Source organism: Miniopterus schreibersii, assembly GCF_964146895.1.
Source record: "Miniopterus schreibersii genome assembly, chromosome: 2".
In the NCBI taxonomy this organism is placed as follows: Eukaryota; Metazoa; Chordata; class Mammalia; order Chiroptera; family Miniopteridae; genus Miniopterus; species Miniopterus schreibersii.
Window position 1 is genome coordinate 128,833,057 of NC_138102.1, and position 19,829 is coordinate 128,852,885.

General features: G+C 44.0%; 1 protein-coding gene across 3 annotated transcripts in view; it reads left to right on the forward strand.

The window, feature by feature from the left end:
* Positions 1 to 19,829, forward strand: part of CPM (carboxypeptidase M) — a 56,976-nt gene that overhangs the window by 32,676 nt on the left and 4,471 nt on the right. Inside the window, exons 3-7 of one of the 3 annotated variants that reach the window (XM_081130500.1) lie at positions 1,372 to 1,469; positions 9,024 to 9,196; positions 10,844 to 11,028; positions 11,740 to 11,910; positions 14,812 to 14,964. In XM_081130500.1, the coding sequence (XP_080986626.1) occupies positions 1,372 to 1,469; positions 9,024 to 9,196; positions 10,844 to 11,028; positions 11,740 to 11,910; positions 14,812 to 14,964 (780 nt within the window). Of the gene's footprint in view, positions 1 to 1,371; positions 1,470 to 9,023; positions 9,197 to 10,843; positions 11,029 to 11,739; positions 11,911 to 14,811; positions 14,965 to 19,829 lie in introns of those variants that run through there. The other 2 variants (XM_081130501.1, XM_081130502.1) reach the window with 2 other exon arrangements.

The following is a 19,829-nucleotide window of genomic DNA, read 5'->3' on the forward strand; positions in this document are numbered from 1 at the left end:
GATAAAATGCATTTTTGGGTTATTGTCTGGGAATTCTTGCACTAAATTCAAAGCCATTACCCTGTCATGACAAATTTCCTTAAAATACTGTTACACTAAGAATAAATGGTGAAAAAGATAAGTCCCGTATCTGCTTCTTTCCAGATTCCTCATAGCTACTGAGTGTTCCCAGTCTGGGGGACCCCCGATTTAAGGGACAGATCTGAGATTCTAGGGAAACCTGCTCTACATTCGCCCATGAGCTGCTGTTAAATTCCTTTCCTGGGCTCTTGAATTCCACAGAAGGCTTAGATATCACAGATATTTGAGCTTTGTATATATGTGATAGATATGAAACATACATTCCCCAACTCTAATTCTAAAATGCTTGCGTTGAGGAGCCAGGAGATCATAGCATTGAAAGGGAGCTCTTCATTTTCCTGATTAGGAAACCAAGTCTCTCGAGAGACGGGCAGTTTTTGTTGGTGGAAGAAGCCCTAGAATTGAAATAAAATAGGCAGGATTCAGGTCTTGGTTCTGGGCTGCAAATCACAGCCTCTTACTGGCTGGCTGTGTGATCATAAGCAGTTTAATACTGTTTGAAGATCAGCGTTCTCATTTATAAAGTCTGGTTAAAAAGCCATCGTAGTGAGTTATGACAAGGGATGGCCTGAGATAATGTGAACCGGGTACCGACTGTGATGTCTGCACAAAGCGAATCCCCAGTGATCTGCCGTCTCTGCCCTTCCTGCCCACTCACACCATCTGGGACACAGTTAGCACCTAGAAGTTCTCCTGGAGGTTGGTTAGGATACACCGTGGGTCCCAGTTTATTTGACCAGACTCCCACACATCAAGGACACTTGCTGCAAAGGAGCTGTGTCCCATTGGTATTTGAATACAAGATTCAGATTTCTCACCTGAAGAACAAACTCCCTCCTGAGTTACCTATTTCCCGGCTGTCGATTTTTTTATTTTTCCACTTTCCTTGCCCTGAGGGTTATGATACCTCCCAGTCAACCATCAACTACAATTTAAGTTTGTGCAGTTGTGTGAATTAGCAAGAGCATTTCTATAAAGCACTAGAAGCTCAGAGCAAAGCATATAAGCATTTTGGAAAAATAAGATCTGTGTAGCCTAACAAGTCTTCAGTTTTTAAAGATCACACTCTCAAAGAGTAAGTTGAATATTTGTGCTAAATTGAAAGGGTTTGGGCTGACAGTAAACCGGGAGCATTTTAAGCACAGAGGTATTAGTCATAAACTTGAGTCATCATGAAACGTTCATCAGGTGGGAGAAGCAGCACCGGCTGTTTCCTTTGGTCATCCTCCCAGAGTTCATTTGTCATTTTCAAAGACAACTTATTTGTCGATCTTTTTCTTCCCTATAAAGGCAGAAACCTGTGGGTTCTTGTTGTGGGACGCTCACCAAAGGAACACAGAATTGGGATTCCAGAGTTCAAATACGTGGCAAACATGCACGGAGATGAGGTATGTATGGGGCTTGAATCTGTGAAGTGTCACCACAGAAACTCCCCCTCAGGCCTTCTGAGCTCTGTGTAAATGCCAAGGAGGCAGCATAAATTATAGCAAAGAATCTGGAAAGGTTTTCCTGTTAGGCCTTCTGAGAATTCAGGAACCAGGGCCCAAACAACTGCAGCCATTTGGTTACTTACCCAGTGTCCTGTGAGGATACCTGGAGCTGCTGTTGTGTTGGGGCTGGGAGACCGGCGGTGCCCAGACTCAGCTGCCAGCCGCGTCCCTGGGCTCCTTCCTGGGTGGACTCCCCACCTCCCGGTCGGCGCCAAGGTGACCAGCGGAGGGGCTACATTCGATTTCAACTCGAAACAATCAGAAGATCCTGGGCTACCCAGGTTTGCTCAGTAGTTAGAGCATCAGCCCACAGACTGAAGGGTCCCGGGTTCGATTCTGGCCAAGGGCATGTCCTCTGTTGCAGGCTCGATCCCTGGTCCTGGTCGGGGTCATGCAGGAGGCAACCAATCGATGTGTCTCTCACATCAACGTTTGTCTCTCTCTCTCCCTTCCACCGTCTCTGAAAAGTAATGGAAAAAATATCCTCAGGCGAGGGTTAAAAAAAAAAAGATCCCAAATAACTATCCAAACTCATAACATCTGGGTTTTTTAATGCTTCTGTCACTTGCCTTTCATCTAATACTCAATGTTTTCAATGCTCAAGTTTAGACAATCAAAGTTAGGGTTCTCTCACACCCACCATTCTACAAACACTCTTTTTTTTTTTTAAATATACCTTTATTGATCTCAGAGAGAGGAAAGGAGAGGGAGAGAGAGAGATAGAAACATCAATGATGAGAGAGTCATTAACCGGCTGCCTCCTGCACGCCCCCGACTGGGGATCGAGCCCCCAACCGGGGCATGTGCCCTGACCAGGAATCGAACCCCGATCGTCTGGATCCTAGGGGTAAGCTGTATTTTTATTTTGTTTTGTTCTCTGTTACTTATTTTGTATTTTGCAAAATACCCTTTTTCCACTCCTTCCTGCCCTGCCTTTCTTACTAGGAATTTGAAAATGCTTACCACTTTCTCCCCTCACTTCCTCAGCATATTTTTAGAATATGACGACTGCAGTATTTTCAGTTCACCAGGACTCCATACAACCAGGCCATCAAGTGGTGGGCAGAGAGAGTTCCCAGTCATCACAGTAAAGAAGGTTTACATAGGAATGATGAGGGACACCCTGTAAAACACACCTAACGTTAAGGAATGTCAAAGTAATGCGTGTCCAGTAAGTCTGGCCGGCCAGCTTGCTAAAACTCCTGAAGGTGCAGGTGTGGGCCCCATGCCCTGATCAAATGCTGAGCCTCCTGCCCTGCTCGCCCTCCCCAAGCCTGGGCTCTACAGGAACGGCACCCACCCCGGTGACATCCGCACACAGCCTGCCCTCCCGGCGCACTGCCAACCCGTCCCGCCCCGAGAGGGCACTGCTGGCATCTGGAACTAAGACACAAACACTTGCTTCCAAGAAAGGAGCTGATCTTTGAACCTGATTTGTAGGCGGGTGGAAGTTCAATCCCCCTGTGACCTTTCTGAGCATGACGGGCTGTGCTTTAAAAGACTTAAAATTGCTGGGAGTCTGACCAAAGTTGTTTTTAATAAAGCAACCGTTCATCGCAGATAGCAGCCCAGACTTCCTTTCCCTTTTGCTATCTAGCCCATTGATCAAGGTCCCATGGAACCCATTTTTAATCAGAGACATGTGATACTCATTGAGTTCAGGCGTTTATTACTGAATTTCTGGCATTTCAGAGGTTGCAGCCTGTTGCTCAAAAATTGATTCTCTGAACTGAAACTTCCAAAGGTAAACAAGAGTCCTTTCCCTGTCTCCTCTCTGAATTTGCTCATTCCTTCCATGCACGGTCCCGAGTTTCTGGAGGCTCGCTCTCCGGGTAGTTAATGTGACCCATTAGATCAAGGCTCTCTAGTTCCCTTTGATCTGAGGACTGAGATTAAGCTGGGGAAAGTCCCAGTGTGTGTTGGGGTGGGGACCTGAAGTCCTGTTACCCTCTGTGTGTCCCAGCTGGGAACAGTGTTTGTGGGCTCTAAGGGCCATTGAGAACTTGTTATTATGAATTTGAGATCTTGTATATTCAGCCTTCCTGGTGCCACTAGGAGCTGAGGAAAGGGGTTACCTTCTATACAGTGCTTTACAGGAAAATGATAAAAAAAGCCAACATGTATGGAGCATAGACCACAGTAAGTGCTTTGCGGGCATCGCTTCTTTTGCTCACCTTTGCAGGAGGCATGTTTGTTGTACATTTACCTAGAAGGGAGTAAACACTCAACCACTGAGCCATGCCGACTGGGTTATCCCTTTTTTTTTTCCTTTGTAGAAAAAAAAAATCTTATACTTGGATAATCTCCAGATTGTTAAGACATATCTAATTCCTCTCTAATGGAAACACTGAGGTGAGGCCTGACTATGTGCTTAAAAAGTTGGATGCCAATAGATTTAAACTAATCCAGTAATAGGCAAAGTACAGGTCAGAGTCTGGGTTCACAAGGTACCCTTGACCTCAGGGCCCATGGTGGTAAGTAGTACAGGGGTCGTAGGTATTCAATATGTGTTTGTTAAGCTTAACTGAATTGCCAATTCTGATTTATTTATTTTTTTTGGAGATTTTTTTCCAAAAGCTGTTTCTTAAACATCAATGCATTATTTTTACTACAGTGGTTTATTCGAGTATAGACTTTTGAAATATCCACATCACACTTAGAATTTCACATTTGGTGGCATTAATTTGTATCATTAATTGTATTCCAGGCATATAGGTTGAAGGGAAAAACATTTCCTAGATAATAGGGACCCTGTTTTTCAACTTTAAAAGATAAATGATTTTCACACACCTTCTAGAAATGAGACAGTTTATGAGATGTAGTTTGTATCTCTTAATGTTTGTATTTAGAGGATATTTTAATGTTTCCATGAACAGTGGGACATACTATCTGAAAATGCCTGTCCTGGACAATCTGGGATGTGTAGTCAACATACAGAAGGGGCTCCAAACTTAGTAACACAAAACAAAAAAAGAAAATTTAGAGCTTGTCCTTCCAAATGCCACTTCCCACATTTTTCCCCCCACTCCTGTCCCAGATGATAGCAGAATGTCCTCAGTTTTGCAGTGTGGCTTTGGATAATTAATTCTTTCTTTGTGGATTTAGACATAACTAATCTTTATTCCAGGTGACCTATCTCATTCCTTTTAGGCATGTATTTAATTCCTCATATAAATATCCTTTTTTTTCCCTTTATCTCCCTTTTGGTGAGGTTGGGCTGGGGTGACCAGAAATCCCAAATACTCGGCATGACCAGAATTGTTAGCCCCACCCCTGTGAAATTTGTTCAATACTGAAAATCCTTCAAATGAAATAACCTGAGCATTTGTACATCTGCCCTCACTAAGGGCCTGAAGTCCTCATGTTTTCAGAAAGTTCCTCCTTGGAGTAGTCTTGACCTTGTAATGGATCTGCCCACAGTAATTTTTGAGTACATGATACGCCAGGAGCTGGGTAAGATACCAGGGCTACAGAGCAAGCTCCTGAGATCTCTGCCCTCCAGGCTCAGCTGGTGGAGGGGGGAGCGGGGTCAGTCAGGGTCCCTCCGGCCATTGTACGGATGTGAGCACTGTTAGGAGGGCACAGTGTGCAGAGTTGTGGGGCCACAGGCAGGTGACGGAACCCAGGTGAACGTGTGCCGGATACTGTCATATTTAGGCTATTTGAAGGATTTAGCTAATCAGTCAGACAAATGAACTAAATCTGTAACACCACTGTGGTGACACAGAACTGACAGGCTTATTTTCTCCCCAGACGCTGCACTGCAGTGTAGCATTTCCAAAACCAGTCCCAGTGTTGGGATAGCTGAAGTTCCTGTGCTACGTCTCACACGGCACACTGCCTCTGTGCGGACTGTTTCTACAAAACATTTTTACTTGTTTATAAACAGTCTTGAAAGAGCTCAAGCATTCAGTTTTATCTATCCGGCAAATTCCAACATGACTGAACTGAATGAAAACGGATAGAGGAATATTTTCTGCGTTCTGGGTTGTTGCCATTTTAACTACCAGATAAGTCACGAGTGGAAGGCTCCAGGGGCTGGTGTGTTCAGCTTTTGGTTTCTTAATTAGGGATTCTCTTGTTAAGTCCACCCTCTCCCAAAGAGGAAGTGAGCGGCTGAATGAAAGGCCGGTTAAGCTACTGGACACTGTTTTGATCACATTCTTTCTTAAAATTTGGACTCTCTAAGGTTTCATATTCAAAGACTTAATTTTAAATGAAGGGAATTTATACATAAAACATGAGTGTTTGAGACATTTATATTAAGGTTGGAAAGAATTAATTTGAATATTATTTGGCAAAAATCTGTTACAGAGGCAGCAAAAATATGGCCCAACGAAAAGAGAGGACTTTGTTTAACTCCCTCTGAAATTTCATCTGTTTACCTCAGCATTTTTAAATCATCTGACTCTTTGTTAGTGCTTTATTGTATTTCCAAGATTTTTATTTACCCTCTGCAGTGAAGAACTTGTGATTTGTTTGGCATATAAAGACAAACAGAAAATATCTTTGTCACATACTTTTTTCTTGAAAAAAGTCATGATTTTTCTTTTTTCAGTAATAGGTTTTCTTTAATTGAAAAGTGACACCAGAAAAATAAGAGGAAATAAAAGTCATTCAGGACATCGTCACTAAAAATAACCATCATTAATATTTGCCAGACATCGTTCAAGACATCTGTATATTTCCATAGTAAGAAAATGAAAGGGATTAAAAGGATATAAAATAAAATATGTGTCATATTATGTTATTTTAAAATAAATAATAAATACGAGATTTAATTTTACTTGGATTTAACAATAAAACTGAAGTGAAACTAAAATAATTGGTGAACTTGATACATATTTTCTCAAAATAAGAAATTACTTATCAGGAGATTCTTCTAAAGTCAAGAAAAATTTATGAAAAACTTTGAAACTGTGATCACTTAAAATATTTAAAATTTTTGATAGTATCTTACAAGTATTGCTATGAAAAGTGAAGAAAAATTGGTGCCTTGAAAAGTCCTCTCTTCTCTACTTTCCTTGCCCCCAGCCTCTACCCTCTCTGTTAATTATAAATCTTAACTTCTGAAAAATTTTGGCTTTAATTTTTTTTAATTCTCACCTGAGGATATGTTTTTATTGGGTTTATAGAGTGAGGAAGGGAGAGGGAGAGAAAGAGAAACATTGATGTGAGAGAGAAACATTGACCGATTGCCTCCTGCGCAGGCCCCGCCAGGGATCGAACCCCCAGCCAGGCATGAGCCCTGACCAGGAATCAAACCTGAGGCCTTTCGGTGTGTGGGACGATGCTCCCGCCAACTGAGCCACATTCCCCGGGGCATAAACCTTCACTTTTATATTCTGTTCTGGACCCATATTACCACAGTTTCTTAGTCTAGTTTTAGAGTTTAATCATAGTTTTTCCCCTCTTCTTTGTTTTCATTTGCTTTTGGGTGAATGAATTTCATTGCCTACCCCGGTCTTGAGTTCTGGCATGTGTGAGGATGTTTGCTCAGAAGCCGGAGCGGGAAATTCGCACTCAGAACCACGTGGGGATTCTGACGTGGCTCCCCTCTGTGTGCAGCGTGGGACTCGGATGGGCCTCAGGTTTTTCCTGATCCGTCCTTCTAATCGAACTATCGCACGGTCTCCAACCACGTTTGAAATTTTCAGGAGCTGCAAGAGATTCCTGGTCCCTCCCTCCTCCCTTTCCTTTACCTTTTCCCCTTCCCCAGCCCCTTGCCTGAAGAGCTCCTTGAATCAACCACACTTTCAACTATGTCACCCTTGAAAATTAAAGTCATCAGCCCCTTCTCCGCTGGTTTTAGGGTAGCTAATAAATGGCTCATGGAGGTTGCTTGCAAAACACAGAATTGGAAACCCAGTTTGACTTTTCTGGTTATTAGTTTGTAAGGACTTTTTCAGGGGGCAGTTTTGATTGTAAAAATGAAAATCACAGTAGAGGGAAAAGATAGAGATGAGTAGGGAAAAAAATGAAGTCAGAATTGAATATATTTCCACCCTGAATTTCATGGCTACCTATGAATATATGATTCACATATGCCAAATTTTCTTAGTCCCGATTACTTTGTGTTTATTAGGATAGCAAATTCATAAAATATGGTCTTTTGCATGCTTGCCAGTGAGGGCCATAAAGGAATTGCTCATCCTTTGTCACAACAATGAATTCCCACAGTGGGGTTGTAATTGACTCTTTTCTTGCCTGCTGTCCCTATTTTATCACCTGCTGCCCGACTTCCCATTTCCTAACCCCCGACAGCATCTGACCTTATGTAAGAGGTGACATTCCTTACTCCGAAACAGACTCCTTGAACCCAGGGTTACAAGATACAGCCTAATCAAATCTTTCTATAGTAAGGCTGAAATGCAAATTACTGGTTTGGGGGAGTTTTTTAAATAAGAAAAATAGTAAGTCTCTTCCTTGGGAATCTTAAAGCAAGATCTCTCACAGGCCTTCAGTTTACCAGTCCTTGGTACATAAGATAATTTTAGGTGGATGTGAAGATCATGTTATTTTCATAGTCATGCTTTTCTTTTAATGTACATTAGAAACATATACCTAGCAAAATGGTAATGACACCAAGTTTTTCATTAAAAAAATTTTTTGACTTTCAATATTATTTTATATTAGTTTCAGGTGTACAGCATAGTGGTTAGACAGTCATATACTTTACAAAATGTTCCCCTAGATATTTCCAGTACCCATCTGACACCATACATACTTATTACAATGTTATTGACTATATTCCCTATGCTGTACTTGACGTCCCCATGACGATTTTGTAACTACCATCTGTACTTCTTAATTTCTTCATCTTTTCACCCAGCCCCCCAGACCCTCTCCCCTCTGGCAATCACCAGTCTGTTCTCTCTCTATATAAGTCTGTTTCCATTTTGTTTGTTCATTTATTTTGCTCTTTAGATTCCACAAATCATATGGTATTTGTTTTTCTCTGTCTGACTTCTTTCACTTAGCATAATACCTTCTAGGTCCATCCATGCTGTCACAAATGGTAATATTTCATTCTTTTTTATGGCTGAGTAATATTCCATTGTATTTATGTACCACAGCTTCTTTATCCACTGGTCAACTGATGGACACTTAGGTCGCTTCCATAGCTTGGCTATTGTAAATAATGCAGGGAACATAGGGGTGCATATATTCTTTCTAATTTGTGTTTGGGTTCATTCTAATTCCTTTTTAAAAAGTAAATTATTTACAGATGGGTATTTTTTAAATTAACTTTTAAAAAAACTTTTACTAACAAATAATTTTTAGCACACCCGTGATTGCCACTTGCCAGAGTGTCCATGTGCTTGAGAAACAGTGGCCTCTCTCGCAGCTGGTTTTGGTGACATTTACCACGTGCAGAGTGCCTTGCTGGGGAATTTGTGCTTTGGGGGCTGTTTTCCTCTGACCTAGTGATTTCCCTTTTCCCACGTGCAGACTGTCGGGCGGGAACTGCTGCTACATTTAATTGAATATCTCGTAACCAGCGACGGAAAAGACCCTGAAATCACCAGGTTAATCAATAGTACCCGGATCCACATCATGCCTTCAATGAACCCAGATGGATTCGAAGCTGTCAGAAAGCCTGACTGTTTTTACACTAACGGAAGGTAAGGACGGGCTAGTTGATCTTTATTTAAAGTAAAACAAAACAACCAAAAGGCCCCCATGAAAGGGTCCCCTTGGCCCTGTGAGAGGAGTTAGGGAACCATCTCATAGCCTGTGTGTCACACCATTGCCGTGCTGAAAACTCCTCAGGGCTGCCTGTGTTGCTTTTAGGATGAAAAGTAAAATCCCAACGGAGGCCGCTCCCCCCCCCCCCCCCCCCGTGCCCACCTTCCAGCCTCGTCCCCTATTACACTGTTCCCCTGGCACTTTTCCCTCCCGCCCCATTCTCACTGCCTCGTTTCCTGTTTAAAGACTAAACTGGAAGCTACCTGAGGGCGGGCATCCCGCCCGTCGTGTTCATCATTGTCAAATCCCCGGGCCCAGGGGGTGCCCGGGCCTCCACAATGCCCCCCGCTTCATTAAGCCAGTACAAGAACTAACCAAAATGAAGAGTGGGCCTTGTGGTATTCTTCCTTTACATAAACAGATCCTCAAGATTTTGTCTTCAGAATAAGACAGCTTAGAACCAAATCACTCGGCCCTTTCTCTTCTTACCTCCTCCCTGTTGAAAATGCTGCCTTGCATCCCAGTGGCCAGCGGTTGGGCTCAATGCATTCAGGCCTCAGCACAACCTTCGTTGTAATTTTAGCCCTTTTGTGGACAGCTGGCCTAGTCTGCCCACCTTAGCCCCTCTGCCTCCTGTCCTAAGCCACTGTCCCTGCGCGTGCAGGAACCCTTGGCCTTCTCACGCTGTGTCACTTTGTGGGGTTGGGGGGTTGGTGCTTCTCACAGAAAGTCCCGCGGGCTTTAGGGGCGCTCACCACGTTTGTGAGAGCGCCGTCAGCATGGAAAGTAGTCTTTCTGGTTTAAACAGTTTATTTTGTTTCAAGCTGCCTCGGGAAGTTTGGAATTTCTCAAATGTCTAATATACATTTATATTTGTGCAACTGAAAGTTTGGTTGCTTTTACCAAAAATAAATAAAATCTCACCGCATGATTCCCTTCAAGTTTTTCTAGCATATTTAAACATGGCCAGTCCCCTTTTCAGAAATACATTTGTATAAACTAGCATGTTCCAGTGGTTTCTGTTATCAAATACTTTGTAACAAACCACCCCAAAATTTCGGGACATAAAACGACGACTGTTTTATTTACTTTTAACTCTGTAAATTAGGAATTTGGGCAGCGCAGAACAGGGATGGCTAATCCCTGTGCCATGGTGTCTGGGGCTTCAGCTGGAGTCTGGCTGAGACAAATAACTTGGGACCATATGTCTGGAGTCTCACCTGGGTTGTCACCTGGGCTCCTCATTTCTCTGTGTGGACTCTCCACGTGGCTAACATTGGGATCTCAGGGTTCCAAAAGGGAGTGTTCCAAAAGCTAAAGCCCCAAAATGGAAACGCTTATCAAACCCCTGCTTACATCCCAGTAGCTACTGTCCCATCGGTGAGAGCAAGTCACAGGAGAGGGGGACTGCGTATGGTGTGAATGCCAGGTGTGGTTCATTGGAGGCTGCCAAGGCAACCATCCACCAGCCCCGCATTCATATTTGGAAAATCACCTGGAGCCCAAACAAAAGGTTTACTCATTGCACGAATCCGCTCCCTCACATACCACCAGTAAACCCTAAAAAATTCTTTCTTTTAAAGGGAAAATAATAACTTCTATGACCTGAATAGAAATTTCCCCGATGCTTTTGAATTTAATAATGTATCAAGGCAGCCTGAAACTGTGGCAATCATGGAGTGGCTGAAAACAGAGACATTTGTCCTCTCTGCAAACCTCCACGGTGGTGCCCTGGTGGCCAGTTACCCATTTGATAATGGTGTTCCAGGTAAGCAGACACGGGCCGGCGCTGGCTTTCTGCGTCCAGAGGGAAACTGTAAACTCTCTGCTTCTGATCAGGGATCAGCTCTCCTCCCCACTTAACTTCTCTGGCAGGGGCGGAAAGAGCCTCGTTTTCTCACCCTGAGCCATCCTGCTACAGTTTACAAACAGCAGATGGCCCGTATGGCTGAATCGACAGGCAACAACAGGATTACTTGACATTCATCAATGAAATAGTAAAATTGGTATTTAGATGATCTCACAAGAGACAGCCTGGCTAAGAGCAAATAAAACTAGAGCAACCTCCCTTTCTTTGATAATCATGAGTAACAGTTGCCGACTGCTCTTAAAACTCTCCAGGATGAGGTATGTACCAAGGCCCTAAAATAGGACAGTGGATTCATTTAACCCCTATAGCGCCTAAGGAAGCTCTATTGACCTCCAGAAATTAGCAAGAGTGACTAAGAGGATATTTAACTGTTAAGCTGATTCAGGAGGGGTTTGGCTATGTAATGGCTCATTTTGTGTGATGTCACCTTGTGTATGTTCATTGAACACTAGGAAGGAGAGTGGAGGGAGCATTCACGGACGTGGGTAGGGGACTTCTCTAGAAAATTAGGACCTCTGTGTGATGTGACGATGTATTTGCTAATATGGTATTTATTGCGTGCTCCCTCTAATGTCAACACAAAGGTCTTGGTTTGTCGTTCACATACAGCAACTGGGACATTGCACTCCCGGAGCTTAACCCCTGATGATGATGTTTTTCAATATCTTGCCAATTCCTACGCTTCCAGAAATGTCAACATGAAGAAAGGAGATCAGTGTAAAAGCAAAATGAACTTTCCCAATGGGATTACAAATGGATACTCTTGGTACCCACTCAAAGGTGAGTTTCTCGTCCTTTCCACCGGGCTCCTCATTGCCTGCACCCAGAGACACCAGCTGGTTTTTGCTGACCCCGGCAGTTGCCGTAAGTGTGTTAGGCACAGGACAGTCCCTTCAATCACAGGGGCAGTGGGGGCGACCGGTCGCTGGAGAGATGCGCAGACACGTTCCTCACTCCCAAGGCTGCCTTGTTCGGCCTTTCTACTCGCCCAGCCTTTCTCCTGTGAGGCCGGAGCGGCGCCAAGAATGACGAACGGAACACGGCTCTTCACCCCGCGTTTAGTAGGGAAAAGCGGCAAGCAAATAAGTAATTGTAAAGGGAGTATAATTAGCATAAAAATAGGATTTAGAAAAGGTACAGTGTACGGGGGCATAAAGCCCAAATACAATGGGAGGCGGTAAAGACCTGGGAGAAGTTTCACGCTGCGCCTCATCTGGTGGGGACAGCCCTGCTCAGAGCCAGGTGGTTGCTGCCGTGCCCCAGTGGGTCCCAGCATTGCCGGATCTTCCAGTTTGTAAAACAAGCTGGGTTTGTACGTGAAGTCTTGTGATTTTAAAGCCACTTTGCAGGCTAAACAAAAGAGCTCTTCAGGCTGGATACAGTGGGAGGGGGGCCTCTGGTTTTCCAGCCTTGTGGATCAGGATGGCCGGGTGAGGGAGGGGAGGTAAGGAGACTGCCAGGTAGGAAGAAGGGGGGGGGTGCTCTTATCAGAAGGAATAATATAAGCAGGAGCCCAGGGATGTCAGAGAACTCGTCCTAGTCTGGGAACTGAGAGATAATAGGAGGGGCCTTGGATGGAAGGATGAGAGGGAAGGACCTATAGGGACCTCGGATGGAAGGATGAGAGGGAAGGACCTATGGGGACCTCGGATGGAAGGATGAGAGGGAAGGACCTATGGGGACCTCGGATGGAAGGATGAGAGGGAAGGACCTATGGGGACCTCGGATGGAAGGATGAGAGGGAAGACAGTGGGCTGGAGTGGGTTTCCCTGGCCTCAGTGGACAGTGCCCCCTTCGAGGCTGGCTTGCCTGACCTGCCCCCCCCCCCAGCAAGCTCTGGCTGTCCTTCACACAGGCCGCTTCCCCAGTTGTTACTCTGGGTGCAGAGGCTATCAGTAGTCTTGCATAAGCTGACACTGTTGTGTCTGGGCAGCTTTCTGCCAGCTTTCCAGGAAATATAAATAAGCGTAGACATGAGTGATAGGCGGCAGGGCCAGCTAGATACCACGACGTCCCGGACTTCCCTCTGAGTCCTAAATACAGCCCCCCGCCCGGGAGAGCCGTCCTTCACCTGCACTGTGTGTAAATTTCAAGACAGATCCAGATGTGTGGGAAATTAGCTAGGAACCCAATCTTGTTGTCAGGAATTGTTCCCAAGTGTGCTTGCGTGTAAGCTGTGTATCCTTCTGAGAGGGGAAAAAGGCAGGCAGAGCCAGCTACTCGAAGGAGCTTGAAACAAAGCATCTGGCTCAGCCTGGAGGTTTTGTGAGCCAGGCCTGCCTGGCCTCGCCCAGAGGCGCACGCCCTCCACACTCGGTGTTCTCAGTCCCTCCTGCTTTGCACACCTGTTCTACCATTTCAGTCCTATCTACCTGAGACACAGCCATCTGCCCAGTGCTTTTGTTTGTCTCCCCATTTTTCCGCTCTTCTCTTTCATGGTGAAAATGAGGTCAGAGAGAAATACAAAGCTCTTATTTAAAAAAATAGAAAGGACAGAGAAATTCTTCCTGGCTGGAGTCTAGTTACTGTTTAATATTTAAATAATATTTTTATTTATTTTGACCATTTTTTTAAGTATAGCATTTCTTTCTACTTTAGTACTTCCCCAATACCCTGATGGAGCTGAGAATACATATTTTGTTAGGCAGATATCAAGTATAACATATTAAAATCTGGCAGAAACTACTTCCGTCAGAGTTACTACAGTATAGTTCATCAAATCCAAAATGGCATTGATTGTAAAATACAATGCACTACCGAGAACGAAAGGAAAATATTTCCAGCCAGACTAATGACGGTGTTTTCCAACCATCAAATTTAAGACGCATTGCAGTTCAGAGGTTTTAAAACATGAAAAGTTTTACACCTTAGAAAATATGAAATATGATTAGAAGAACCCTTTGAAAACAGGCTCTCCGGAGGGAAGGGCTGGACGGCAGGCGTGGGTGCCGGCCTCCCCCGAAGCAGCAGCGGCCCAGGGCCCTCCCCTCCCGAGAGTCAGCACAGCCCCGTTTTTCTGGCCCAGAAGCAGTTTGCTGTCATGGGGCTCGAGCAGGAGCCTCTGCTCCGGTCTGTCATCCCCTGGCTGGAATCCCTGAGAATGTTACTCACCACCTGTGATTGTTTCCTCGTCTGTAACGTATGGGTAATAACTGCTGTGAGATTAAGTGAGCTGATACAAAGCTCTTCAAATAGTGCCTAGCAAGAGCAAATACGCAGTAAACGCTGGCCATGATTGTTCCTCCAAATCAGCGTACTTAGCGTTACATAATAAATGTATTTATAAGTGGTTTGTAGGAATATTTTTTAAAGCAATCTCACTGTAGTGTACATCTGTTTAAAATATAATTTAGGAAAGGAATGTAATTTGAAGAATCCTTTTTTGCAACGTATGATTACAAAATAGGACCCTTCTCCTACCCCCTCACTTAATTTTATGCACAGTTGAACTTCAGTAAGCTGTGATCTAGTTACCCATATGGGAATATTTAGGGCTGCCCGGTCATGCCTGGGTAATAAATTGTCAGGCCCTGATTTTATATGCTAATATGTCAAATTCATCTTTTCCTGTTTACATGTATTTTCCGTGCAACTGTCTGATTCACTTGTCCTCAAGGTATGGGACGCTTGGCTCCACTCCAGTTTCAGACCTTAAAAAATATTAAATATGCTTGTGTTTAGGTGGGATGCAAGATTATAACTACATCTGGGCGCAGTGCTTTGAAATTACGTTGGAGCTGTCGTGCTGTAAATACCCTCGCGAGGAGAAGCTTCCGCTCTTCTGGGAGTCTAACAAAGCCTCGCTGGTTGAATACATAAAACAGGTGCACCTAGGTTTGTAAGATTTTCTTATTAATTCCTGTTACAAAATGTAACATCTAGCAGAACCTCTGGGTTGAGAAAGTGCAAACCCCTACTTGCAACTGTTGGCAGAAGTAACAGTTGAGAACTCTCTGTGCTGGGCCTCTGCAGCATGTGGGCAATGCAGTGCCCATGAGTTCATGGAAGAGAAAGCATGCTGTATATTGCTTTAATGTGGGGGTGTGAAATCCAGAATGTCTCTACTTTCTCATGTTGAATGACCTGGAAACCTGACAAAAGATCAGGAGAACGGGTTGTTGCTGTTGTATCATCTCCCAGTTAGGAAAACCCAGCTTGCTTGTCACCCGCCATGCAAGATCACAGACTCAGAGAACATTGGGTGTGCTGTTTTTGCATTTTTCTAGAACTGGGATAGCAATCGAGCACCATTAGCTTTAACCACCTCCCCCCCCTCCACTCCGCCAAATGACCTGGCACTGGGAATCTTCCCGGCCCGGGTTTTTGACAGCTGTCTGGACAGACTACATGTGGAGAGAGTGGTTGTTCTCAAACATGAGCAGTCGACCCACTGGGAGGATTTGTTAAAACACAGATTGCCAGGTACCATCCCCAGAGTGTGCTCAGTGGGTCCTGAATGGTTAACATCTTCCCGGTGATACTGATGCTGCAGATTCAGAGGAGCGGCCTGCTGGGTGGTGGAGTCACACACGGCTCGCTCGTTTGACCAGCCCGTGTCCCTGGGCAGGTGTGGAAGCCCTTCTGCACGGCCAGAGTGAAAGTTACTTTTCTCCATTCAGAACAACTTGGGGGAAGAAACATCGGGAATTGGCACAATAGTTATGCCACTGCCTCAAGCCAAAGTGGAGTGTGTATGTTTGTGTTGAAGAGGGTTGTATTGTGTGCTGCTGCATAATTGCATAATTGCTGTAATTTTCTGCAAGCTTCACACCTGCGAAAAAGAGATGGGAATGGTGGGAAGAGGGGAAAGTGAGCAGCACAGAGGTACAGGCCTGAGTACAAACAGAATTAACTTTCCTTAACCACACATCCCAAAACCATGCCCCTCCCCCTTTCACACCTGTGTCCCCATTCCCATGCCCCCCCCAACACAAGCACACAGAGATTGTGGGTGAACTCACAGGGCCGCGCCTGACTGGCCGAGGCACACGGGGTAGGTTGATTCCCTGTGACAGATGTTACAAAATTTCATCTTTCTTTTTCACTAGTATCTTAATAACATTTATTAAGCTTGTTATTGGGTCTTTCACCTTTCTAACTGTCATCAAGCTTTGTTTTGGCTCCTCTCTTGTTTAATATTCTGGTGTTTCTCCACTAGATTTCCCTCATGAGGCACATACTACTTTAACCTCTCTACTGTCTTTCTCCCCGTATCGATCCTTTAGTGTGTGCTCTGCCTGCTCTTTCTACAATCCCTCTTCATCAGCATCAACAGCGGAGGGCAACTGACCACGAAACTGCACTATTTTTGGAATTCCAACCTGCTTGTAAAGGTTACTTACCAAGCACTGAATTAAGGCCGACTCTGAAGTATTATGCTGACATAATATTGCCAGTGAAGGAGCTTTGTAAACTGTTAAATAACATACAAACTGTAGCAAAACTATTGTCATTATTAATTTGGAAGGCTTACAAGTTCATTTATACTAGGTTTTATAAAGAATCTGTATCTGTCTACCTGTCTCTATAATTGGACATGCACAACCCGCCTAAAAATATATACATTAGCACATCAACCCTGCCCCCTTGTGGTTTAAGACAGGGGTTTTTTTGCTTTTTTTTTTCTAGTTTAATCATGAAACCCTATTTCAAAACACTGATACAGTGTAGTTATTGTTACTTTATAGAAAGAAAGGTTCTCTTCATACTGGTGCCCAGTAGAAAACCAAAGGATATCTTTGTGGGCTACGGGAACAAACACCTCCTTATTGGTATTGTTCTGGTCTAAGGAAATTGTTGATATTTGTCAGTCACATTCACTGGTCCAGTCTCACCACTTGCTAAGATGCCTCTGAATCTCTGAGATTTTGACCTCTGTGAAGCCTTGGCCTATCTTATCTGGGGAGGAAAGGCCTCTTGCTCTAATGGAAGGGCCTGGCCAAGATGACAGGAGCCTGGTAAGGCCCAAGCTGTTTCGCTGTCTGCCCCTGTCTAAAACCTTGAGCAAGCCACATGTCCAAACTGCAGTTTTAGTCAACTGCTGGGCTCTGTTCTACGCCACTGATCTATATATCTGTTGTGCTGTATTGTTTCAATTGTTATACCTTTATAGTGCAGTTTGAAGTCAGGGAGCAAGATACCTCCCACTTTGTTTCTTCTCAAGGTGTCTTTGGCTACTCAGGGGCCTTCTGTGGTTCTGTATAAATTGTAGGATTAGTTCTAGTTCTGACGAGAGTGCCATTATATTCTAATAGGGATTGCAGGCATCAAGGCCGAGGTAGCGAAGGAGGGTGTCTGAGCCGCAGGGGCCCGGAATGATTATCCCCTTCCCCAAGGGGAAGCAACGATGACAAGACACAGTGTTACCTGTTGCTGGCTTCTCTCCTCAAAGCAGATCTGAACCCAGAGGTTTGGGGGATGGCCCACAGCACCCAGAAACCTAAGCAACCTGGCCTAAGAGAATCTGGTATATGCCGCGTTCCAGAAGACTGTGGGACACAGACACAAATCTGTCACCAGATGCCGGATAGGTGGCAACTGTGATCATTAGGTGGAAACAAGGGAGTGAAACAGGCCGCTTCCGAGCACCACCCACCTTGGACTCCGCACTGTGCCCAACAGACACAGAATTCCAGTTCCCACCAGGCACGGGCTTTTCATCCATGAAACTTGAGACATTTCCAAAGGAAGGAGGGCTGTACATTTCTCCCCCTCGTTCTCAGGCGGGGCCACAAAATTTAAGTCTCAGATTTTATTCACCTTTGTTTATTATCTGAGCTCTTTTCAAAATTTTACTTTTTGTTCCCTGATGTAATAGTACTGGCTCTCCCTGCATCTCTTTGGGTCTACTGGTCTTTTTCCAATGTTTCAAATTCAACATGTAAAAATAAATCATGTCCTCTGGTAAAACAATTACTTCTCCTAAGTGAAAGGCTTGGTGGTGCCTGGACAGAATATTGTAAAGACATGTAAGATATGGAGACAGCTTTTATTTGGCTGGCTGTATGGGGTTTCCCTCTAATAGAAACTCCGTATTTAGACATGGCCTGTATCTGGGCAGCAACGGTGATACTCAAATACCCCAGCCTTCCCTAGCTTGAAGAACTGCCTCCAGGTTTGGGTAAGGGTCATGTGGAAATGAATCTTTGGATTTTTAGAGGTCAGTTAATGAGGGTCAAACTGGAATATGGAGACTTTTAGTGATTCCTCTAAATCCAAATTGTTCCTCTTTTTCCGTATTGAGGGTAGGCCGACTACAGGTGACCTGAAATCTTTGTTCATTGGTGAAACATACTGATACATGGGTGTCAAATGGGTACCTGAGCCCATCCAAAAACAGTTCATGTGAAAATTGAAGTCTGTTCTGTTCAAGTATAACCAATTCTAACCAAGAAGGAATTTGCTACCCTTTTTTAAGAACCATGACATTTTCTTTCTTGGTATCATCCACCAACTACTCATTATTAGCATCCTGAATTCTGTTTCCGTATTATCGTAGATGTTCAAGGATGGTATTAAGTCAGTTTCAAAGATGGTTTTTATTTTTTGTTTGGTTTTTGTTTTGTTTGATTTAGTTGGTTTTGTAGAAGTAATGAAAAGTACAGAAGATGCCAACAGACACACCACCACCACCACAAGCTCTGTTTCTCACATGCACAGATTTTCTTTTCTTTTTTTTTAAAAATATATCTTTATTGATTTCAGAGAGAAGAAAGGAGAGGGGGAAAGAGAGAGATAGAAATATCTATGATGGGAGAGTCATTGATCAAGCCCGCAACCTGGGCATGTGCCCTGACCGGGAATCGAACCCTGATCGCCTGGATCCTAGGTTGATGCTCATCCGCTGAGCCACGCCCAGCCCGGCTTTTTTTTTGCACAGATTTTCTAAGTGGCGGGAAGATAAGCTGGTTCAGAGGCCTGAAGAAGGAAGGGACACACACAGCTTCTTCCTTCACATACTCCTGCCCTTGGTGGAACGAAGCTGAATTGACATCCCAGAAACTTATCCAGTTGTCTCAACTCCAAACTTCTATAGCTGCGTCCCTTCTAGTCCTGTGTATAGTTTTCCTAACCCAAATAAGAAAGATTAAGAAAACTATATGGGCTAAGCAAGGCTATTTAAAAAGAAGGGGGGTTAATATTTGTTCAGCTTCCAGTTGTGTTACTTGTGTTTAACCTTCTCGGCCATCCTGGAAGGTGGTCCATATTATCCCCCAAATTACAGGTGAAGAAATTGAGGCTTTGGAATGTTTAGTGACTGCGGAGCTGGGATTCTGCTTGAGACCCGACGCGTCCTTTCTGTCGCACCAAGCTGTGCTGTGTTCACACAACGTATCAAAGGACCTGCTAAGAAGGACACAATAGAAATATCTTTTCAAAGAATAATGCCACTGAAACCCAACAAATAAATAGGGTTACTAAATGATGACTGATGTTTGTAGTTGGGTGCTACCTACTGATTAAAAAGGATATATACCAAGTGGCAGGAATAAATACAAATAAAACATTATCTTAAAGATGCAAAAGAGGAAAACATTACATGAAAGCAGAGGTTTACATAGTGGACCTGTGTTGAAAAACTGAGAAGGAGCTGTGGCATTTAATAATTCTTTCTCTGGAGGGAAAAAAATAAAGAGTTAAGAATTAGGAAAGAAAGTAAAAGGCAACTTGGGTCAGACAGAAGCTTCCTTAATGTTCAA